This window comes from Acomys minous (genome assembly GCF_964271855.1).
Source record: "Acomys minous genome assembly, chromosome: 17".
Taxonomy (NCBI): Eukaryota; Metazoa; Chordata; class Mammalia; order Rodentia; family Muridae; genus Acomys; species Acomys minous.
The window spans coordinates 21,889,976-21,915,453 of NC_140500.1; the positions used below are offsets into that span (position 1 = coordinate 21,889,976).

General features: G+C 46.5%; 1 protein-coding gene across 1 annotated transcript in view; it reads right to left on the reverse strand.

Moving 5' to 3' along the window:
* The window catches only part of LPCAT3 (lysophosphatidylcholine acyltransferase 3), a 39,262-nt gene extending 27,890 nt beyond the window's left edge, over positions 1–11,372 (reverse strand). The window contains exon 1 of the mRNA XM_084765105.1: positions 10,885–11,372. Within this exon, the coding sequence (XP_084621231.1) occupies positions 10,885–11,035 (151 nt within the window). The 5' untranslated portion in view covers positions 11,036–11,372. The remainder of the gene's footprint in view (positions 1–10,884) is intronic.
* Between the last annotated feature and the right edge of the window lie 14,106 nt (positions 11,373–25,478).

A 25,478-nucleotide genomic window follows, 5' to 3' on the forward strand; every position in this document is an offset into this window, starting at 1 on the left:
CCCAGTAGGAGGAAAAGGGTCCCAAGAGCAGGCAAGGGCCAGAGACACCCCCACTGCCATTGTTGGGAGTCCCACAAGAGCAGGTAGCTACACAAGCATTAGGTACATGCAGAGGAGCTGAGTCAGCCCCATACAGGATCTGTGTTTGTCACTTCAGTCTCTGTGAGCCCCTATAAGCCCTGTTTAGTTTATTTTATGGGCCGTGTTCTCATGGTGTCCTGACATTTGGGTTCTTTTTATTACTGAATTTTATATATAATTATATATATGCCTGTATATTAGACACTTAGGAAATACACGAGTTACAAATATTTTCTCCTATCCTGTGTATTATTTTTTCATTATTCATGACAGTATCCTTTGATGTACAAGAGTTGTTACTCTCCAGTTCTAAAGGAAAGCAGTTTGGGCTGGGCATGGTGGTACACACCTTTAATCCCAGTTAGTACTGGTCTATGGCACTTTTGTTGTATGACATCATAAACAAACAAACGAAGGGAGTATGTCCTTGGCTGTATGGTGCTTGTCTTCCGAGCATTAGGAGGTCAGAGGCAGGAGGCTTTCAGTGAGACTGAGGGCCCTTAAACCTCATAAGGAATTTAAGGTCACCCTGGCAGCAAGCCACGTGGACTGGGGTGTGGCTTGTTCAGTAGACCCTGGGTTCTATTCTGCAGGCCACAAACCCAAAGCAACTCACTACTCACTACCTACAAGTTTGTGTCCTTGCTTTCAATTCCTAGGTTTTCAGATGGGCGATGCCTTATTTAGGGACATGACCACAGCAACGCTTATAAAGGAAAGCATTTCACTGTGGCTGGCTGACAGTTCGGAGGTTTAGTCCACTGTCATCATGGCGGGAAGCATGGTGACATGCTGGCAGACATGGTGCTGGAGAAGGAGCTGAAAGTTCTTCATTTGGATCTGCAGGTAGCAGGGAGAGACTAAGACACACTTCCTCCAACAAGACCACATCTCCTAATTGTGTCACTCCCTATGGGCTACGGGGGCCACTTTTATTCAAACCACCACAGGCGATCAATGAAGAGTTTTAAAAATGGTCAATATCAGGTTTGGTGATGCACACCTATAATCCCAGCTACTTAGAAGGCTGATGCAGGAGGATCACTGCATGTTTGAGGCTAGATTGGGCAAGACAGAAAGTTCCAAGTCAGCCTGGGTAACTTAGGAAAATCCAAATAAAAATAAATGAAGTGAGACAGCTCGTCCTTTAACTACGAATGTGGATTAAAAACAAGAGTGAGTAATCCTGGCGGTGCCCACAGTTCAGCATTTTTGCTCAGGTCCCATGTCTACACTCCATCTTGAATCAATCTTGTCCACTTTTGTCTGAGGTGTGGTGCCAGGAGCTGTAAGGGGCACCATTCCAGTTGGCTTCTGCTTGCTGGCTTGGAAAGAGCGGTTTCCTATTTACAGACAGTAATCTAGAGTGGTGTCCAGTGGACCTGAGTTTAGAACTGCTGTCACAGCACAGTGAGACCCTCGGGAGCTAGAAAGTAATTACCACCGCTACAGGCACGCAGACGGAGATCCCACACTACACCACGGCCTGCATAGGTGGGTAAATCCTTTATTTCTATAGTGAATTCTTCATTACTTCCAAAATGACTGCCTCACTTTATATGGACTTTAACAGATAGGACCATATCTGGGCTGTTTGTTTTGAGACAGGGTGTCACTCTGCAGCCTTGGCTGGCCTGGAACTCAATATATACAACAGGCTTCAAACAGCTTCTAATTCACATTGATCCTGCCGGCCACTGACTCCCACAGTGTGTGTGCCATCTCCACCCTTTGGCTTCTTGGCAGCCTCTTCCTTGCCAGAGATGCCACAAGGATTTGAGGGCTCTGATATCTGATCTGATTCTTCAATGACTTTAGGGTTACCTCTTAAGAGTATGTTGGGGGTTGTTAAGAATAGTAATAAAGGCCCATTAAGTCCTTCTAGTCAAGAGAGCAGACATCTGCTCTGGGTGGAGTCATTGGAAACTGTGATAAGAGTATCTTATTTGCTGGGCGTGGTGACACAGGCCTGTAATTCCAGCATTCTGTAGGTGGAGGCAGGTGGATCTCTATGAACTCCAGACGAGACAGGGTGACTCTGCGAGACTTGGAATGTTGAACCCAATCTAAAACCTCAGTATGATTATTTTTGACTTAGCTGGCTCTCTCTGATGAACCTTCCCTCTAGCTATGATGCAATGTCACAGGTACCCAAAGCCTTTATTAATGTTTACTGTATACGTGGTTCTTTTTTTAGTGTTTTTTTTTTTTTGAGAAAGGGTTTCTCTGTGTATCCCTGGCTATCCTGGACTCACTTTGTAGTCCAGACTAGCCTCAAACTCACAGAGATCCACCTGCCTGTGCCTCCTGAGTGCTGGGATTAAAGGTGTGCGCCACCACGTGTGGCCTGTATACGTGACTCTTATGCTGAACAGTTCATTCAAGGTGCCCAGAGCTCATTCTCCTGACTGATCTTCAAAGCTATGATTTGAATAGAGAGGAAATGAGATCTTAAAAACCGTACATTTCAAGCCAAAATAAAGTCCTCAACCAGAAATTACTTTTTTCGAGTGCTTTATTCTCCGTACCCCTTTCTTGGTTTGAAAACGGGGAGAGAAAAACAACACATATGACGCTTGCTGAGTAAACAAGATATAGGTAAGGTGTCATGTCTCATGCTTGCTTGCTATCACAGCTGACACTAAGGGGAGAGTGGAGTTCCTTCCTGGGTACAACAGTGAGCCCAGGTCAGCCTGGGTTACACTATGAGACCTGGCATGGTCTCCAAGGAACTATTACTGTTTCACCAAGAAAACTCGTCCTAGGCTTTAAATCTCCTGGTCTTTAATTTCTAACTGCTGGTAACACACACACACACACACACACACACACACACACACACACACACACACACACACACAGTTCCCCGGCAGGTGCAACTGGGATCTAATTCTTGTTAAAGCCACAAGCCAGTTTCATTAATTGCATTAATAAATGTAACATCAGTTACATTACGAGGTGAGTGATGACTCAACAGCCCAGGATTTGAAGAACAACAGGGCATTGCTTAGAGCTCAAGGCAAGCCTATAGGCCACATGAGGTCCAGGCCAGCCTCAGAAAAACAAACAAACAAACAAAACAGAAATGCTATACTGCTCAAGGTGGCTGATTGGATACAAAAAGCTAAATTGGCAACAACTTGGTCCAATCATGTTGTAGGGAAGTTCTGTTAACTGACCCCTCATTTGAACCTCCCGGATGGACACAGTCACAACACTGAGGATCTATAAGGAAGAATGACCAGGCACGCTGGCCAGTGGGGGACACTAAGCCACAAAGAATCCAAGAGAGCCGTTTTTCCAAAGATCTTAACATACACTGAAAATGTCAAAAAGTTTGAGACTATCTGGACATCAAGTATTACAAAATAGATGATGAAATATTTTCAACAGTCTACCTTGTAGCTCTAGGGCAGTAAGTGTAAGCCGAAGGTCTTACAAACAGGCAGGTCTTGGCGGGGCCTGGTGAGTGAAACCGGAGATCCCAGCACCTGAGGCTGAGGCAAGAGTGAGCCCACAGTCATCCTGGGCTGAAGACAGGACCCAGTCTCAAACAACTGGTGGCAGATTACTCAACTGAGCCTGGTGGTGTGGGCCTATGATACTAGCTACTCTGGAGGCTGAGGTGAGAGACGTGATATAACCTAGTGCCTGCTGAGCAAGGCTGGTTTCAAATAAAAAGCAAGAGGCGAGCTAGCTGGGTAGGACAAGTGGCTGAGGCAGGAGGATTCTGTGAGTTGAGCGCCAGCCTGGGCTACAAGGTGAATTCCAGGCCAGCCTAAGGTACAGTGGAACATCTTAGCCTATATATCTTCAATCAGTCCAGAGTCCGGTGCAGCTGACACCAGCATTCCATCCCAGCACCTGGGAGACGGAGCTGCAGGATCAGGAGTTCAATGTTACCCTTGGCCACTCACAGACTCGTCTCAAACCAGAAGCTTCAGATGCTGAGAAAAATCTCTGGCCGTGAATTAGCATAAAGTCTGAGAACACAGATGTCATATAATTTACCTAGACTTTTAGAATTGGAAGGGCCCGGTTTTATAGTATGGCTCAGTTGTTTAGTTAATGTGACTGAATTGTTCCATTTAGTTAGCTTTGATGTCTTTAGGTTGTGATTTCAATGCCACCCCAAGAAAGACTGCAGGGAACAATGGCTTTTTCCCTGACTTTGGTCCACAGGGAGTTAATCCATGGGCCTTGTCCTATTTTTCTTTTAAGTCACTAACATGAGTGACACTGATTCTAAACTTCCAGGCAAAGAATTCCTACTCCTAACTGCAATTTTTGAGCAGCCAGTCAAGCAAGCTACGGCCACAGCCACAGAACCCCATGTGGGCAGAACGGCCATCTGTTCTATTTGGCCAGTTCTGACTTTGGATGCTGAAGTATCCCGTGTGCTGAAAACACCTTCGTTAACAGAAAGGATCGCGGAGGACATTTGTATTTTGAACCTCTACTGGCTCCACCCAAGCCCAATATGGCCGTGAGCTCGGACTCCAAGTAAGTATGTTCTTAAGTAATTCATCCCTTCTAGTCCCTGGTTGTTGGGAACAAGGGAGATTACAGCAGTGCTGCAGTCATCTTCTGAGAGCCTGCCTGAGCATCCGCTGCAACAATGTCTGGCACACAGCAAGCCCTTCATAAATGGCAGCTACAGAAGCCCAGTGTGGTGTTCCTCACTTGCAATCCCAGGCCCCGGGAGAGGGGGGTGGAAAGATGAAGGCCAACCTGGGCTACCTGGGATGTCATCTCACCAAACACAAAGAGAGAAATAATAAATAACGGTAGTTACTTCTGTTGTTAATAAGGCAGTGATATTAACCTAATGGATTAGACCCTCTTTACCTATAAGCATTTCACTTCCTATCTGATTCAAGCATGAAACCTAACTGTACTCCGCCACCTGGCTCTTATGTAGCACAGGCTGGACTTGGTAGCTGAGGCCCATCCTGAGCCACCTTCCTCCACCTCCTGAGTGCTGGGATCAGAACAGGTAGAGATCAAACCCAGGACACACAGCAACTGAGCCATCATCCCAGCCCTGCCTAAACCCGCTTAGCTTCTTTCCCAAATCCAAGCTCAGGTCTTACAATTTCCTCCGAAGTTAAAGTAAACCTCAGAGTAGATCGTGATGCGGCCCTGAACAGTAGCCGTGCTTCTTTTTGTCTCTCTGTGCACTTTAGGCAGGTGCTGCTGTATAAGGCTCCTGGTCTCCCACTGAGCTACATAACCAGGGCTTGGCTTAGGGTCTAGGCTGGCCTTGAACTCAGGACTGTGTACAGACGGACACAACTACACTCAGTCTTTTTGGAGGGGGAATTACTTTTCATTTTACCAACAATTATTTCTGGAGTCAAGTGCTACGCTGTAAACTCCGTGGACACTGTGGTAACTAGTAATCTACAGCAGGAAGATTTCATTCAGCACAAGGAAATATAAAAAAGGGACTTGATTTCAAATGCGTGTCAGGAAAGGGCGCTCAGAGGAAGCAACAGTTTGGTGAGCAACAGGTGTGTCAAGTGAGTAGCTGAGCGGAGAGCTTCAGGGCAGTAGGGTCAGCTTTCACAAAGGCTCGAGGGCAGGAAGGGCTTACTGCTTTCTCTGAGGAACCAAGGAAAGGCTGTGTGGCTAGAGGCTAGGTACGCACTTGTTTGAAACAAGGCTAGAGCAGCAGGTCGGGGCTTACCAGGCAGGCATGGGGAGCCCCTGGATGGTGCTGAGCAGGAGACGCAGGAGGCTGCTGGGGGCAGGGGTGTGTGTGTGTGTGTGTGTGTGTGTGTGTGTGTGTGTGTGTGTGTGTGAGTGACAGATGGCTGGTGATGGAGAGGAGGAGAACTGGAGACACAATTTGTTGTTTGCACAAATGATGATAGGGGTGTGAGCAGTGAGTGACAGGGAGGTGACATGGTGGAGTCTTTTATTTCCCTGAAACATCAGCTATGTAGATGAAAATATGTTCAGAAGCCACTTTACAAACAATTCTGCATTTCCCAAATGGATCCACTTTGCCTCCAAGTCATCTGAACCCAAATCAATGAACGTACTAGTTACTCCCCACCCCCCACCCCTTTTAAAATCACCTTTGTACGTGATCTTTCCAGCTATAGCTCCGGGCACAGTATTGCCCATTCAAAAATCAAACACCAACAAGGTTTTTGTCTTTGTGAGACAGCCTCATTGAGCAGCCCAGGCTGAGCTAGAAAAAGTGGCGCCCCTTCTCCATCGGGGTCCTACTGCTCATGTGCTTCCTACGTTTTCCCATCTGAGTCCGAGGAGGAAACCTCACTCTGTACCTGAGGTTCATCACTTACTGAAATGCTCCATCTTTAACTCTCATAATGCTTTTGTACTTCTTACAGCATTTGGGTTTCCGTCTTTTATTGCGATCTGCACGCTGCTCTCACGGCCTATTCCCCACCGTGACAGACCATAATGTCTGAGCGCACGGCTTCACTACACATGTCACTGCTCTCACTGCTCTTGCCCTTGTGACATCAAGAGCACTACTTGTGCTGGGTGGTAGTGGCACATGCCTTTAATCCCAGCACTTGGGAGGCAGAGGCGGGTGGATCTCTGTGGGTTCGAGGCCACCCTGGTCTACAAAGTGAGTCCAAGACAGCCAAGGCTACACAGAGAAACCCTGTCTCAAAAACAAACAAGAAAACAAACAAACAAACATGGCACTACTTGTCCATAACAGATATAATTTGTTGAGTTTATTAAAGAATTCATGTTATAAGTTAAGGAATAAGACCCAAGTTGAAGGGGGATGCTTCCCAGTAGCATTTGTCAGCACCAGGGCTTGTAACAAAATTCACCCTTAGCATCCATGCAATCACACTCAACACAAATGTCTACACCAGTAGTGATCTAGCTACTGAAAATACTACAATACAGCCCCCCACATAACCTCACTCTGGCCTTATATGTTGAATATTAAAATTATAAGGTGGTGAGTCTGGTATGGTGGTACATACCTTTAATCCCAGTCCTGAGTTAGACTCAGACAGACCTCAGCAAGTTTGAGGCCAGCCATGGCTACATAGTGAGACCTGTCTCAAAAAGAGTTAAAACAACAATAACAAAACAAGCGGCCCAGCAACATTAGCACGTGTGAAGCCCTGGATTCAATTCCCAACAGGCCCTCCTTCCCCTCTCAAACTATAATCAGGGCTCTTCTGGAAGCTTCTGTAACTCATAATGCGTCATGAGTTCAATGTAGGGACATAAACGATATCAAAATAAGGCAGGAAGGGCCAGCATTGTTTCCCAAAAACTTGTTTCTAATATATTTATACACTGTGGAAAGTATTCTTTCTCATCATAGGTCTTTAGCAGGGAGATCAGAAAACCAGGGTTTTAATACTCTTCAACCCACAGAGAAGGTAGAGAGCTGGGCGCGAGTTCAGTCCCCAGCACCTGATCACTGCCTCTCCCCATTTCTTTCTTTCTTTTTTGTCTTTTGCGACAGGGTTTCTCAGTGTAGCTCTGGCTGTCCTGGAACTCACTCTCTAGACCAGGTTGGGCTCAAATTCAAAGAGCCATCTACCTCTGCCTCCCACGTGCTGGCATTAAAGGCATGTGCCTCCACTGGCCACCAGCATCACTTTTTTCTTTTCTTTTCTTTTCTCTTCTCGTTTTTGTGGCCTTGGCTATTCTGGACTCAGTTTGTAAACCAGGCTGGCCTCAAACTCACAGAGATCCACCTGTCTCTGGCTCCTAAGTGCTGGGATTAAAGGTGTGCCCCCACTGCCCGGGTCACTGTTTTCTTTAAGATTTATTTATTTTTTAAAATTATTTTTAATTCTGTGTACTTCTTCTGTGTGGATATGTACAGGTGAGAGCAAGCACCAGCTGTGCCAGGTCCCCTAGAGCTGGAGTGACAGGCAGTTGTGAGCCCAGTGATGTGGGTGCTGGGAATTGGACTCGGGTCCTCTGGAAGATTAGCCCCAATTTTGTTTGGTTCTTTGAGGCAGGTCGGTCCCATGTAGCCCAGATTGGGTTCAAACGCAAACATGCTGTTCAATAAAAGGATGACCTTGAACTCCTGCTGCCCCTGCTTGCACTCCCAAGTACTGGAATTACAAGTTAATACCTCTATAAGGAAAATGCATTTACAAGCAAAACATACTTTTCATGTACGGGCCAACCTTATCAATTTGTATTTACACGTGTATATTTAACCTATGCCTAGAAATAGCATCATATATAGACATGTAATTGGACAAGGAATGCAGTGTAGTGGTCCAATGCTTGGCGAGTGTGAGTTAGGCCTTGGATTTAACCCCCAGTATGGGAAAGAAAGAAACCAGCCCAGAGTTGATCTGAAAACAGTGTATAAGCTGGGTGGTGGTGGTGCACATCTTTAATCCCAGCTCTTGGGAGGCAGAGGCAGGCAGATCTCTGTGAGTTCGAGGCCAGCGTGGTCTATAGAGCAAGTTCCAGGACAGCAAGGGTTGCTACACAGAGAAACCCTGTCTCGAAAAAAAAAAAAAAACTAAAAAAAGAAAAAGAAATTAAGCAGTGTATGTGCAAAGACAGGAAGGGAGGGAGGCCGTGGGACTGACAGAGTGAATAGGCGAGAAGGCTTGGAAACGTGGCAGATGTGCCAGGTGTTTGTTATGTGTAGTGATGACAGACGAAAGAAGTGGGGTAGGATGTGCACACAAAAGACAGATTCCAAGTCCTAATTCCAACCAGAGTTCCATTTAACAGGCTGACCTGACAATTTGTTGTTGCTTGTCTTAGACTTAGACTCAATATACTGTTGAGTAAGCAGCAGAGGACCGCGTACCTAATGAATGTAAGCGTTCTTAATTGCCAATCCCAACTCCAACAAACTGGGTCAGGAGCAAGGTTCAAAGAGTAAGTAACAAGCTCAAAGCTGCTGTGGGTACATAAAGCTAGAGATGTGGGGTGCTGAGAAATCTGAGTAATGTCTGAGTCCCATGCACCTCTAAGGTCTTGGGATCCTAGCAAGGAACAGGATAACCTTTATCAGAAGGAAGATCTTCTTGGCACGGCAAGAAATAGGCAAATAACAATAGTATTGGTCAGCTGGGCGTGGTGGCGCACACCTTTAATGCCAGCACTTGGGAGGCAGAGGCAGGTGGACTGCTGTGAGTTCGAGGCCAGCCTGGTCTTCAAAGCGAATCTAGGAGAGCCAAGGCTACACAGAGAGACCCTGGCTTCAAAAACCAAAAAACTAAAACAATGGTATTGGTTGGGGTTGTTTAAATATGAATTAAATCTCCTGTCATTACCTACATTGGCAATATTATGTGTCAATGTCTCTACTGACTCCTGGATAAATTCCAATTTCCTTCTGGAATTTAAACCCTTCCACACCAGCCCAATCTATCTCAAACTTTTAATTTTTAAAATAGGGTCTCACACCAACGTCCCAGGCTTAAACTCACAATTTTCTTGCCTCGGTCCCACAGTGCTGGGAAATACAGGCAGGCATTAAACCACCGCACCCAGTTTATCACAAACTTCCTACAGTTGAGATCTGCTAGCCCCCTCTACTCATGCCCGGGCCATCTTTCCTAGAGCTTTCACTTATTTTTTTTCCCCACCCTCACTCTCTCAAGTTAAAGTTGTACAGCCTTCCCCAAAAGTTCCAACTCCTCAAAAAAATCTATGGAATTGACTCCCATCTCTGATCCCTTGGTCTATGGATTTTTACAGGAGTTTACAGCAATCTTATGGTAAGCACAGCTAGCACAGGATTTCATATATAAGAAAATTACATGTAGAGGGATTAAACAGCTTGTATAGGGTGCAGTCCTTTGTGATAGGGGCAAGGCTGGGTCAGATTCCTTTAACTTCTAAGTCCACGATTTTTATCACACCATACTACCTCTATGTATTAAAAAAAAAAATCTTGAAGAATGTGGTTTTAAAAAAAGCCTATAAAATAGCTATAATACAGCTTGCCATGACATACATTCAGATACATCACACCCTTTGAACCATACGAATTATAGTCACTTGGAACAAGCACGAAGTTTTTTGTTTTTTGTTTTTTTTTTTGAGACAGAGTCTCTCTGTGTAGCCTTGGCTGTCCTGGACTCACTTTGTAGACCAGGCTGGCCTCGAACTCACAGCGATCCGCCTGCCTCTGCCTCCCAAGTGCTGGGATTAAAGGCATGCGCCACCACGCCCGGCCCATGCACGAAGTTTTTTAAAGGGTGTTAATAGTCCTGTTTCCTAAGACCAGTGTAAGAATGTATTCCAGGGTAAATGACAGGTGGGGGGCTAAGCGGAAAAACAATATAAGGAAATATTAGAAACAGAGCTGAAAGATTATAAGTACAATATACGTTGTCAGTGCACAGAAGAGAATGAAAAGACATAAGTATGTTATATGGGGTAGAGGAGGCCCATAGGGCTAAAATAGCCCAAGTTTGAGGCGTATCATAAGAGGAGCGCATACTGGGGGCTGTTAATAACAGATAAGCAGTACACATGGCCAGAGTCGAACTCTCGAGAGCCACATATAGACACGGGTCGCGAGGACACGGTCCGACATATCCATGACAAGGTGGGAGGTGACTGAGGGGCCAAAGGGCACGGGCCGAGAAGAATGGAAAGAGGTTCAGAGGGTACGGAGACCCCAGACTCGAGACAGGACTTGTGTCTTCCCCTCCACAGCTGGCTGGTGTACTCGAGGACCTACACCCGCAGCCCCGGAGCCCTCTGGGTGGTTCAGGGCAGATAGGTCCTGTCCCCAGTCCCCAATCTGCCTATTTCCCTGGGACTCCGCGAGGGGGCAGAGGCAAGCAGGAGGGTCCTTACCCAGGAAGATGGAGATGATGAGCCGCAGCGCCTGTTCCGACGCGCCCAGGGACGCCGCCAACTTGTTAAGGCTCAGATCCTCGACACCCGGCCACAGCCCCCGCATCTGCTCCAGCGTCTCTCCCACGTCCCCGTCCGCTGCAGACGCCATCTTAACTGCGGGCGCCCCCCGGGGACCCCCAGCTCCGCGCCCCGAATGTGGGCAGAACGCGGTGGCTTCACCCCCAATTCCGGCCGGGGGCCCGCCCACGGCGTGCGCATTGGCTGCGGGCCCGCCCAGAGCCTCTAGGCCCACCCGATTATTGGTCGATCCAGCCGGGGGCGGGGCCGAGCGCAGCAAGGTAGGAAGAGGGCGGGGCCGAGCGTTTGTAAGGCAAAGGTGACTCCCGTGTGGAAGGCAAACGGACCGGGACGGCAGGGCGGGGCTTGCGATCGCGACCTAGCTGCCATTGGAGAGCAGCCGGGAGCGCGAGGCGAGGTGACAGTACAACTCCGTCCTGCGGGCTCCGGGAAGGAGTGGGTCGGCCGGGGTGTCCGGCCGGCTCGCTCGCTGCCTTCCCATTGGTTGAGACAGGAGCAGGCGAGAGTCGGGGCGGGGGGAGTGTGTGTGGGGGCGTCACCAGACCGCGAGGTTACTCTCGGTCGCCAGCGCTGGGGTTACTGGGGCATGTAACGGAGAGGCGCGAATGCCTGCTAGCGCTTCGCGAGCGCCTCCTAACGGTACCTTTTCGGGGGGTCCTGCAGTTCTCAAGCCTTTCCAGAGGGGTCCGGGGCGGGGGTGGGGGGAAACCCAGGGCCCCAAGAACACTATTGGACCCTTTTATTCTACGTAGCCCTTCCCTTCTTGCGTGTCCCTTTCGGTTGTTCACTTTCTCGGGAATCGAACCCAGTTCACATGCACGCTTTCCCGCCGGAGCTACCACCCTACTCCTTACGCCGAGTTCCTTTTCTATAGTAAAACCGACCTTCGCTCCAGAGGCAATCTAATTAGGATATGGATATATATATATATATATTATATATATATATGTATATTAAAAAGAGCCTATTAAAAACTTGCCGTTTTAAAATTAACAATTAGACTAGTTTTGTCACCGCTTAAATAACGTGTGTTCATGAAGAACACTCAAGCAGTAGAGGCTCCTATGTCGCTTTCCGGTCTCACTTCCCATCGGTGACCCCAGGGAAGGTAACAATCCACAGGCGTATGTAACAAAGGGACTCACAATTAATTTCTTTCTTTCTTTCTTTCTTTCAAAGATTTATTTATTTTATTTGTCCAGTATTCTGCCTGCATGTTCCTGCATGCCAGAAGAGGACACCAGCTCTCACTCTAGATGGTTGTGAGCCACCATGTGGTTGTCTGGGATTTGAACTCAGGACCTCTGGAAAAGCAGTCAGTGCTCTTAACCTCTCAGCCATCTCTCCAGCCCGGGACTCACGACTTCTTGTCATACAGAGTTCAGCTATGGCTTACACTTACATAGCACTTTGTACTTTTTTCCTGGCCCCCACCCCCCATCCCTCTTCTTTTTTTTTTACTGGGGAATTGAACCTAGGTTTTGCACGTGCTGGGGAAGCATTGCATCATTGAGCTGCATCTTCTGCCTTTTTATATGTTCTACTTTTATATTTATTTATTTAGGCCTTTCTTTCTTTCTTTCTTTCTTTCTTTCTTTCTTTCTTTCTTTCTTTCTTTCTTTCTTTTTTTTCGAGACAGAGTTTCTCTGTGTAGCCTTGGCTGTCCTGGACTAGCTTTGTGGACCAGGCTGGCCTCGAACTCACAGCGATCTGCCTGCCTCTGCCTCCCAAGTGCTGGGATTAAAGGCTTGTGCCACCACGCCTGGCCCCTTATTTTTAATTAAAACCTTTTTTTTTTACATTTATGTGTATATATGTTGTGGGGGCGGGGCGGGGGAGCGGCTAGCTTTTTGTCCCAGAACCATTTGCAGGAGTTCTTTCTGTCTTTCACCATCTGGATTCTGGGAATCAGACTCGGGCTGTCAAATGGTAACAAGTGCTTTTACCAGATTAACCCTCTCTCTGGCCCACAATGATTTTAATTGGTTAAATTTTAATGTAAAAAAAGATTTACTTTTTTGTTGTTTTGTTTTGTTTTGAGACAGTTTCTCTGTGTAGCCTTGGACTCTGTGTCCTGGACCTCGCTTTGCGGACCAGGCCGGCCTCCAACTCACAGAGATCCACTTGCCTCTGCTGAGATTACAGGTGTGGGCTACCGAGACTGGCTGATTTACTTTATTGTTAATTATAGATTTGTGCCTGTGTGGGTAGTGTGTAGAGGAGGATTTCCTTTCACCGGAGTCTGGAGTTACAAGGCAGCGGTGAACTGTTTGACGCGGGCTCTGGGAATTGAACGCAGCAGTACTCGCTTTTAACCACTGTGTCATCTCTCCAGCCCTGCCATTATTTTTAAAAAAGAAATATTTCACTCTTACTGAAGAGTAGAGACTAAGAAAAAAGCACCTAAGCCAGTGGTTCTCCGCCCTTTAACACAGCTCCTCATTTTGTGCTGACCCCTAACAATAAAGTTATTTTCATTGCTACTTTGTAACAGTAATTTTGTCACTGGGATGGATCATCATCTAATTATTTTTGGAGCTAGAGCTTTGCCTGAGCGGTTGAGATCCACAGGTTGACAAGCACTGACCTATCCGGGTTGAAGAGCCTGCTGTAACCCTTTCTGATGTTATCTCTTCCCTTCTTAATCTGAGACTGAAGATCTTAGTCAGTCACTTGACTGATATCAATATTCATCTCATTAAGCCATTTTGTTTAAAGCAGTGAGACTGGGCCTTGGGTGCAGCAGGTGAAAGGGCTTGCTGCAAAATCCTGTCTGACTTCCTGCAACTCATGATAGGAAGAGAGAACCAACTTCAAAAATCTGTCTTCTGACTTCTACACATGTACCGTGATATACCTGTGCCCACACTCACACATGCGTACACACATCACATCATACACATACACACAAATTTTTTAAAAAGGTTTTTTTTAGTTTTTGTTTTTTGAGTTGTGGTTGTTGTTCTTCAAGACAGGGTTTCTCAGTGTAACAGCCCTGGCTGTTCTGGACTCACTTTGTAGACCAGGCTGGCCTTGAACCCACAAAGATCTGCCTGCTTCTGCCTCCAAAGTAGTGGGATTAAGGCGTGCATCACCACTCCTGGCACAAATAAAAATTTTAAAAGTGAGTGGACATGGTGGCACACAGCTTTCCCAGCACTTGGGAAGCAAAGACAGGAGAATTTCTGTGAGTTCAAGCCAAGTCTGACCTACAGAGTGAGTTCTGATACATCCAGGGTTACACAGAGAAACCCTGTCTCAAAAAAACTGGGGGGAGGGGGGCAAGACCATTTGCTTCTGTGGCAGAGGACTCAGCTTCTCACGTCAGGCTGCCCACGCTCACCTGAAACTCCAGCTCGAGGGGATCTCGTTCCCTGCTCTAGCTTCTGTGGGGAGCCACATGTGGCACCCGCACAAATAAAAGTAAGTTTTAGAATTAGTAAAACTAGAGCTTGTGGTGGTGGCACCGGTTCTGCAGTCCCAGCGCGTGGGGAGCAGAGGCTGTAGGATTACTACAAACTGGAGCCCAGCTGGGGCTACACAGAGTTGATACAGGAAAAAGGAAGCTGGGCCAAAAATAGTGGTTCATGTACTTGGGAGGCCTTAGACAGGATGAGTTCTGTGAGTTCCAGGCCAGCCTGGACTACCCAGGGAGATTCTGTCTGTCTGTCTGTCTGTCTGTCTATCTACCTACCTACCTACCTACTTATCTGTCTGTCTATCTATATATCTATGAAAAGGAGAAAGAAAGAAAGTAACATTATTTTTTTAAAAATCATGGTGGCTCATCTTGGTATTCCAGACACTTGGGAGGCAGAGTGAGGCAGGAGGGTCATGAATTTAATGTCACCTTCAGCTACCTGGATAATTCAAGACAGCCTGGGCTATATGAAACCCTGTCTTAAAAAACAAAACCAGCAGGGCGTGGTGGTGCACGCCTTTAATCCCAGCACTTGGGAGGCAGAGGCAGGCGGATCGCTGTGAGTTCGAGGCCAGTCTGGACTACAAAGTGAGTCCAGGACAGTCAAGGCTACACAGAGAAACCTTGTCTCAAAAAACAAAACAAACAAACAAAAAACCCAAAAAACAAAAAACAAAACAAAACAAAACCCAATGGCCAATCATGGTGCTACATGCCTTTAATCTCAACAGTTGAGAGACAGAAACAGGTAGATCTCTGTGAGTTTGAGACTAGCCTGTGTTCCAGGCCAGCCAGAGCTACACGATGAGACCTTGTCTCAAAGCAAAACAGGTTTGTTTGACCTGTAATCCTCCTAACACTTAAGAGTCAGAAGACAGGCAAACTGCTGAGAGTTCCCGGCCAGCTGGGACACCTACTAAGTTAGAAGGGCCAGCCTGTCCTACTGAGTGAGACCTTGTATCAAAACAAACAAAACAAAACAAAAGAACTCCAAAGTGGGCTGACACAATGACTCTGGGTGAAGACACTCGCTGCCAAGCCTGATGACCTGAGTTCGATGCCCAGAACCCACTGGTGGAAGGAGAGAACCAAGTCCTGAAAGATGTCCTCTCAGCCCTGCTGCCTCTGACATTTCTCTTTACAAAGGACCAAAAACCTAAAGCTAGAGAATTAGAGTCCTTCCCTAGCATGTGCTAAGGCATGGGTTCCATCTAAGCACGGTGAAGAAGAAGAAGGAACAAAAGAAGGAAGCAAGGAAGCAAGGAAGGAAGGAGGGGTGAGGATGGAAAGAAAGTGCAACCACACCTGCTTTTTTTTTTTTAAGATTTATTTATTTATTATATATACAGTGCTCTGCCTGCATGTACACCTGCATGTGAGAAGAGTATACCAGATCTCATAGATGGTTGTGAGCCACCATGTGGTTGCTGGGAATTGAACTCAGGACCTTTGGAAGAGCAGTCAGTGAGTGCTCCTAACCTCTGAGCCATCTCTCCAGCCCCCCACACCTGCTTTTTATGTGGTGTTGGAAATCGAATCCAGGGCTTTTTGCTTTATACCTCTTGGGCAAGCAGTCAACAAACTGAGCTACAGTTCCGTGCTCCACTTCAGGATTCAGTCATCTCCAACAGGTCCAACCTGAGAGTGTCTCCTGTAGCCCGTAGAACTCAATATCCGGTGGCCCAGGATGACCTTGGACTGCTGGTCCTCATGCCTGCATTCCCCACTGCTAGGATTACAGGCCTGTAACACCATGCCTGCTTGGTGGTGAGGACTGGAGCTGGGGGCTTCCTGCAAGCACCCTATCGAATGAGCCACATCTTCAGCCTCCAACCTCTTAATGTGAACACACGGCTCATCAAGTTTCAACATTTAAGCCTTTGATGTCTGGCAGCGCCTGCAGGGTCTAAGATCCCGGGAGACCCCTCCCCTCCGCCTTTCTCTCAAGTTACTGCCTTCTTTTCCTCCCTGATCACACTTCTGAAACACAATGCCCTGCGCAGCTGTTCTCTTGTTCCCTCTATGCCCTCCGACCTCCTCTGCTTCCTTGTGGCTAGGCCAGGTGACCAGGGCTGGCCACGACTGTAAGCAAGAGTGAAGTGTACTGTTTCTAAGCCAAGGGTCAGTGTGCTTTTTAATTTCTGTCTCCTCTCAGCTTACAAACGTCACCTGGCGTGGCTGTTAAGAGGGACAAAACATGCGGATGGCATCAGACTTACTGTGAGCTACAAACGAGTAAACCTTTATGCTATTAAAACCCCACAGTCCAAAGTTACTGCTTAAATTACCTATTACTCTTTGTTTTGGGGGCAGGGTCTCCTGTAGCTCAGGCTGGCCTCAAACTTACGATGTAGTCCAGGATGGCCACCAGCTCCTAATCTTCCTGCACTTGCTTCCCAAATGCCGGCATCACAGGTCTGAGCCGCCATTCCTGGCATGTAAAAAAAAAAGCCTTTCTTTCTTTCTTTCTTTCTTTCTTTCTTTCTTTCTTTCTTTCTTTCTTTCTTTCTTTCTTTCATTTTTTGAGAGGCAAGGTTTCTCTATGTAGCCTTGGCTGTCCTGGACTCACTTGATAGACCAGGCCGGCTTTGAACTCACAGTGATCCACCTGCCTCTACCTCCTGAGTGCTGGGATTACAGGCATAAAGAAAATATTTTTTAAGACAGGGTCTTCAGGGCTGGAGAGATGGCTCAGTGGTTAAGAGTGCCGCCTGCTCTTCCAGAGGTCCTGAGTTCAATTCCCAGCAACCACATGGTGGCTCACAACCATCTATAGTGTGATCTGATGCCTTCTTCTGCAGATAAAGTACTCATATACAATAAGTAAATAAATTAAAAAAAAAAAAGACAGGGTCTTCACACTCACTATGTAGAGCAGGCTGATCCTTGCAGCAATTCTTTTGCCTCAGCCTCTTTTATTTATTTATTTATTTTTTTGGTTTTTTGAGACAGGGTCTCTCTGTGTAGCCTTGGCTGTCCTGGACTCGCTTTGTAGACCAGACTGGCCTTGCCTCAGCCTCTTAAGTTGGTAGGAACAAAGGCAACATGCCTGGCTATTCACTACTCTATCTTCATAAGAAATCTCCTCCCCCCCCCCTCGTGTGTGTGTGTGTGTGTGTGTGTGTGTGTGTGTGTGTGTGTGTGTGTGTCTGTTGCTTACTTGCTTGCCCAGCCTGATTTCTTAGGTTTTTGGTTGTGAGCCATTTCTCCAGCCCCAACCTACTTTCTTATAGCACCCAGGACCACCTGCCCAAGAGTGGCTTCACGCACAGTGAGCAGCCTCTCACTCATTCCTTAATTAAAACCTTTCCTCATAAACTTACCTACAGCTTGCTAAGATTGCTTTGGCTAGCTGTGGCTTTTTGTGTTTCATATAAAATTTGAAATTGTTTTTTCCTGTGTCTGCAAAGGATGGCCCTGAAATTTCTTCTGGGATTGCACTGAATCTGTAGATTGCTTTCCATAGGATGGTAGGCCGTTTTCACAATATTAATTTTTCCAAACTATAAACATGGAAGGGCTTGCCATCTTCTAGGATTTTCTGCAATTTATGTATCTATTTTCTTTTCTTCTTCTTCTTCTTCTTTTTTTTTTTTTTTTGTATTTTCAAGACAAGATCTCACTATGTAGCTCTGGTTGTCCTGGACTCACTTTTTAGACCCGACAGGCCTTGAACTCACAGAGATATGCTTGTCTCTTCCTCCCAAGTGCTGGAATTAAAGGCACATGCCATTTACACTTTATTTCTTTATTGCTTAACCTTTCTTTGTAGAAGTCTTGAGCTCCTATTAATTTTTGTTAATTACCAATTTTATATTTTCAATGATTTGAAAATCCAATTAAAGACTGATTTAAAAATATTTATTGCCACTGGGCGGTGGTGGTGCATGCCTTTAATCCCAGCACTTGGTAGGCAGAGGCAGGCAGATCTCTGTGAGTTCAAGGCCAACCTGGTCTACAAAGTGAGTCCAGGACAGACAAGAATACACTGAGAAACCCTATCTCAAAAAAAACAAAAACCAAAAAAACCAAAAAAAAAACCAACAAAACAAAACAAAACAAAAAAAAAAACCCAACCAAAAAACCAACCAACAAACAAAACCCCCAAAACCAAAACAAAAATCCTCCCAAACAAAAACAAAAACAAAAAAATTATTGCCTAGGACTTCTAGTTAAATACACAAAAATAAAACAATTTAGAGACAGTAAATGTTTCCATTGGGAAGAGCATTAGAGCCAAGCTATCTTTAGTTAGAGTCTCCTCCTTTTAACACTTGCAGGTTGAATTAACACACTCACCAAACATTAAACTAAGTCATCTTTGTCTTCAAACATTTCCTCCCTTCCTTAAATCAGAGGGGAGTGTCCAAGGCAAACCGACCAAATGAAAGCAATTTAACAAACTAAATGGCCAGAAACCAAAATGACTGCAGAGGCCTGGAAACACATTTGAAAACACACACACACACACACACACACACACACCCCAAAGCTGAATGGTGGGAAACAAAAATGCTTTCAAAGTGAGCAAAATAGAGCCTGAAACACATGCTTCGAAGGCACACACTCTCAAAAAAGGCAACGAACAAGGAAGATCGAAACCAAGAAACTCAGAATAGACAACAAAGAGATTGCTGGCTGAACTAAGGGAAGTCTGAGGCCCAGAAAGAACCCAGCAGAATCTACCCAAGGAGATAGTGTTGTCAGGTCTGGACACAAAGGACCTAGCTGGTAACCTCTACCCCCTCCACCCCTCCCACCCCTACCCCCCCACCCCGCCCCCACCCCCGCCAAATCTGGGTGACTAGTCCAGTGGTTCATTCCACGACTGTTGACACTCAGACAGAAAGCTCACCTCACAGGGAACAAATATGAATGGTCACGGCCCAGGAGCACAGATGCAGGTTACCCCAAATGCCGTGTTCCAATTTAATGACAGTTTCACCAGGTGTTCAGCATAACAGAACAAAGAAAGCAACAGAAAAAGAAAGCCACAAATGAAGGCGCTTTTCAAATGCAGTGGTGGGAACATCAGGTGGGTGGGGTACAGCAAAGCAGGAGAAAAATCTCTGTTGTGGGCCCCAGATACTATCTGATGACATGCTTGGCCTTTTGGCGGGAGTTCCAGCCTCTTAATACAGTCCAAAAGGTTCCACCTGATAGGTACAAGGATGCTAGGTCAGACACAAAAGTCGCCAAGAAATGGCTAGTGAGGGATCTGATGACAGTCTGAGATGGACTGTAATTAGGCTCTCCTAATTCCAATTTCACCTGCTTCCACAACCACTGAAATTCTAGTCAGTTACTTGGCCTTGCAGAAAAGTTTCTGTAAGGTGTGGTTCCTTCTAGAAGCTTCTATTCAAACACACACACACACACACACACACACACACACACACACACATATGCACATATATATGTATAGGTTGGTTGATTGGTTTTGTTTTGTTTGTTTTATTTTTCAAGGCAGGGTCTCTCTGTGTAGCCTTGGTTGTCCTGCACTCACTTTGTAGACCAGGCTGGCCTTGAACTCACAGTGATCCACCTGCCTCTGCCTCCCGATGGTTTTGTTTTTCAAGACAGGTTTTCTCTATGTAGCCCTGCCTGTCCTGGGACTCACTCTGTAGACCAGGCTGGCCTTGAACTCACAGCGATCTGCCAAAGTGCTGGGATTAAAGATGTGTGCCGCCTCCTCCCAGCTCATATATATTTTGTAAGGCTTTCTTTACTTTTATTTTATGTGTCTGGCTGTTTGGCCCGTAAGCATGCCTATCCAGTATGTGCATGCCTGGTGCCTGGGGAGTCCCGAAGAGAGCTTTGGATTCCCTGGGACTGTTACTGATGGTTGTGAGCTGCCACGTGGGTGCTCAGAACTGACCTGGGTACTCTGAAAGAACAACCAGTGCTCTACACCCGTGAGCTACCTCTTCAGTCCCCATATCGTATTTTCAGTGAGCATCTCTTGGCCTCAAACTCACTGATGACCTTGAACCCTTGAGTCCCCTGTCTCTGCCTACCAAGTTTTCTGGGATGATAGGCACAGACCTCTATTCGTGCCTAGGGTGTACACCCACAGCACTGAAGGAGGGCGCCGGTGGGGTGGGGAGACAATAAGTTCATATATTTAACATATATATATTCATCTATGTGTCTGCAAGGAGGAATGCTTAAGGTGATTTACTGTGACTGTTTAATTGAACACATGGTACCATCTAGCGTCACTGGGAAGGAAGTCTGTCTCCATGAGGAAGTTTCTAGATTAGGGCAGCAGTGGTCTAGTTTTGTTTCTGTCGCTATAGTAAAATACCCTGACAAAAAGTGACCTAGGGGGAGTATGGCTAGTCTCATAGCAACTTGACACAAGCTAGAGACACTGAGAGGAGGGAGCCTCAGTTGGGGAAACGCCTCCATGGGATCAGGTTGTAGGAAGCCTGCAGGACGTTTTCTTAGTGATTAATGTAGGAGGGCCCGGCCCTTTGTGGGTGGTCCCATGCCTGGGCTGGTGGTCCTAGGTTCTATAAGAAAGCAGGCTGGTAAGCCATGAAGAGCAAGGCAGTAAGCAACACCCCTCTATGGTTTCTGCATCAGCTTCTGCCTCCAGGTTTCTGCCCTGTTTGAATCTATCTTGGCTTCCTCCATGGTGATCAGCCAAATAAACCCTTTTGTCCTCAAGTTGCTTTTGATCATGGCATTAGCTTTGTGTCCAGCCATTGAGTTTCCTCTCCTACATTAAGCCAAAGGCAGATCTCCAATGTCTGGAATCCCTTAGTGAGGGCCACGGTTTGCTCCATGTTTCATTCTACTATTGGAGTATTTGCCAACACCCTGTACCATGAAGCGTAGAACTCCTATTGAGCCGATGCCAAGAAGGGTGGCTTGGTTCCCCTTCTGTTCCCTTTGCTGTCAATCTAAACTCTCAGTATCTATTTCTACTTATGTTGCTAAGATTTCTGCTTATATAAATTAGACAACAAGCAACCACTTCCCTTTAGTCTTGAAACAGAGTCACACTATGTTGTCTCTATTGGCTCCAACTCCTAGGGTCAAGCAATCCTTCCTGCTTAGCTTCCTGGGTTGCTGGGATTTCAGGTCTGGCTTAAAGCACCCCTCCTCCTCCTCCTCCTCCTCCTCCTCCTCCTCCTCCTCCTCCTCCTCCTTGTTTTTTTGAGACATGGCTTTTCTGTGTAACAGCCCTGGCTGACCTGGACTCACTTTGTAGATCAGGCTGGCCTCCTACTCACAAAGATCCGCCTGTCTCTGCTCCCTGAGTGCTGTGATTAAAGGTGGGCACCACCATGCCCAGTAAAACAATTCTTTTGGAGTATGGTACATCTCCTGGTGGGTTATGCTTTTCCTCTTAGTGTTGCTGGAACTTAAGTTGTATAGATTTAGACACAGAGTGGAGGGGTGGGGTGAGTCCCAAAGAGCCATGTATTGTTTTGCTCAGCAACGGCTTCAGGGAGGTTGTTGACATTTCGTTATTAAGCAAGGCAGGTGTCGTGAGTGGTGTTATGTCAGAAACAGGCAGACATGTTTGTTTCTTTGGACAGTGTCACAGTGTGTTGGTTAACACCAAATCCACAAGCTACTTTGATTTGGTTGGCTGCCATTTGCCAGGTAGTCCCAGTTTTCCTTGATAGATAGCTGGTGTACGGGTACTTTTACTCCAATCTTAAGCACTTGGGAGGCAGAGGCAGGTGGATCTCTGTAAGTTTGAGGCCAGCCTGGTCTACATAGTGAGTTTCAGGACATGCAGTGCTATGATGCTACAACAACAACAAGCAGCCTTGTGTCATATTTCTCAGCATTTGGAAGGTAGGGGCTAGGATTAGAAGTTCAACATCATCTGCTACTACACGGTGAGTCCCAGTCAACTTGGGATATATGAGATCCTGTATAAAGGAAAGAAGGAAGGAAGGAAGGAAGGAAGGAAGGAAGGAAGGAAGGAAGGAAGGGAACAGGTCCAATAGGGCCGTTGCTATTGAAATGTTAGGTGTTCCTTTCTTTTTCTTTTTAAAGATTTATTTATTATTATGTATACAGAGCTCTGCCTGCATGCACATCTTCAGGCCAGAGGAGGGCATCAGATCACATTATAAATGGCTATGAGCCACCATGTGGTTGCTGGGAATTGAACTCAGGACCTCTGGAAGAGCAGTCAGTGCTCTTAACCGCTGACCCATCTCTCCAGCCCCAGGTGTTCTTTTCTTTATGGGAACCAGATGGAGTTTCGCACTCTAATAGGTACAGTGTGTTGGATCAGTTCTCTGGCCTGGTTTCCTTGATATGATTTAAATATGCTCATATGGTTCCAATTTTGTATCATAAAGATACAAAAATGTTAAAGAGGGCCGGGGAAAATGTTCAGGACCTGAATTTGGATCTCTAGCACCTGTGTAAAAAATAGGTGTGGTGGTGCACATTTTTGTTTGTTTGCTTGTTTTTGAGACAAAGTTTCTCCATGCAGCCTTGCCTGTACTGGAGCTAGCTCTGTGGACCAAGCTGGTCTCCAACTCACAGATATCCACTTGCCACTGCCTCCCGAGTGCTGGGATTAAAGGTGTGTACCACCATACCAGGCTGTGGTGCCCATCTTTTATCTCAATACCAGTGAGATGGAAGATCCTGGGAATTTGCTGTACAACCAGTTTGACCAAACTAGTGAGCTCCAGGCTCAGTGAGAGACCCTTTCTCAAAAGCAGACTTCAGCCACCACCACCTTTACCACCACCACTACCAAAACCAAAACCCAACCAGTGAATAGGGAAAAACACTTGACATTGACTTCTGGCTTTCATATGCATGTGCACATGCATGCACTAGCGTGCACACACACACACACACACACACACACACACACATGCACGCGCACACACACACACAGCACATATACACCTAGCCCTACCCTGGTAATATGACAACAATTTCAGTGGTTGGCGATTAGGTGACAAACTGCAGGTGTTGCTGAGGAGCCAAGCCTCCAGCCTGCAGCTGAGCCTCAGGGTTGAGCCAAGCTGCAGAGACACAGCATAGGTTGGGTCCAGAAGGACAGACAACTGGGTAGATGGACAGATGGATGGATAGAAATTTGAATAGGTCATGTACAATGGGGACAACTGAGCTGAAGCTCATGGGATGACCCGTTCTCTGCCTGTTGGTCCCCTGATACAAACATCAGGTGGTCGGATGACAGGTCCTTTAGGGTCACTGCCATCACAATATTTGGTGTCCTTTAAGGGAGCCAGATGAGGATTTTGCTGTCCTCTTAGGTCTGGTGTGTCTTGTTGGTTCTCTGGCCTGCTTTTCTTGATATAATATGCCCATACAGTTCCACTGACTTTGATAAGCTTACAGAGCTGCACCCTTTTTACTCCGAGGAATGAATTTATCAGCCCAGGCCTCCTGGGTGGTGCTGGGCAGGCGGGGGTGTCTACATGCCCAGCCAGGCAGGGAGTTATCCTGCTTCTGCGTTCACACTCAAAATGGAGTTCAACACTGCCCTAGAGAGACACAGTCTGGCTGGGCATGGTGGCTCACGCTTTTAATCCCAACACTCGGGAGGCAGAGGCAGGCAGATCTCTGTGAGTTCAAGACCAGCCTGGTCTACAAAGTGAGTCCAGGACAGCCAGGACTGTTACACAGAGAAACACTGTCTTGAAAAACCAAAAAAAAAAAAAAAAAAAAAAAAAAAAAGAAAGAAAGAAAAAAAAAAAAAAAGACAAAACAAAAGAGAGACACAGCCTGAAAAGCTGCTGTTCTTACTATGAGAATTACAGTCTGATCTCAACAGCAGGGGGATCCTTTGGGGAGCAGGGTGGGAAGGCTGGGATTGCCAGCTCCATGGCTTCATAGATAAAGGCTAATACTGCAAAGCCTCACTATTTAAATTCAGTCTCTGGGACCCACATAGTGGAAGGAGAGAACCAACTCCTGCAAGTTGTCCTTCCCGCTTCCATATGTGTGTTCACACACACACACACACACACAGAGACACAGACACAAAACAAATGCACAGGCACACATGCACACACTACACACACATATACCCACACACATGAACACACATATACCACATGCACACACACACACACACACACACACACACACACACACAGAGACACAGACACAAAACAAATGCACAGGCACACATGCACACACTACACACACATATACCCACACACATGAACACACATATACCACATGCACACACACACATGCACACATGACACATAGCACACACATGAATACACAGAGTGTAATTTAAAACAGAGGATGCCGCTGGGCATGGTGGCACATGACTTTAATCCCAGAACTGGAGGGGCAGAGGCAGGTGGATCTCTGAGAGTTCAAGGCCAGCCTGTCTACAAAGAAGTCTAGGACAGCCAGGGCTGTTACACAAAGAAACCCTGCTTTAAAAAACCTAAAACCAAACCAACGAACCAACCAAACAGAACCCAGAGGACTCAGGCCTGGTGATGGTGGTAACCCAGCACTCTGAAGGTGGACCTCTGAGCCTGGTCTACAGATCAAGTTCCAGGACACCAGAGCCACACAGAGAAACCTTGTCTCATAAAACAAACCAAAACTAGGCTTGGTTATGTCCACCTGTAACCCCAGCACTTGGGGAGGCAGAGGTAGGGGATCTCTGTGAGTTTGAGGCCAGCCTGGTCTACAGAGCGAGTCTACAACAGCCAAGGCCACACAGAGAAACCCTGTCTCAAAAAACCAAACCAAACAAACAAACAAAAAAAACCCAAAACAAAACAAACAAAACAAAAGGAGTCTTCTCCCTTCCATGGAGATGGGTGTGCTTCTTTCAAAGTGACAAGTTTCATCAGAATTTAGGGACTTGGGGCTGGAGAGATGGCTCAGAGGTTAAGAGCACTGACTGCGCTTCCAGAGGTCCTGAGTTCAATTCCCAGCAACCACATGGTGGCTCACAACCATCTATAATGGGATCTGATGCCCTCTTCTGGTGTGCAAGTGTATATGCAGGCAGAGCACTGTACACATAATAGATAAATAAATAAATCTTAAAAAAAAAAGAATTTAGGGACTTGATGTCTGCTTCATCAAGGTTTCCCCACATGTC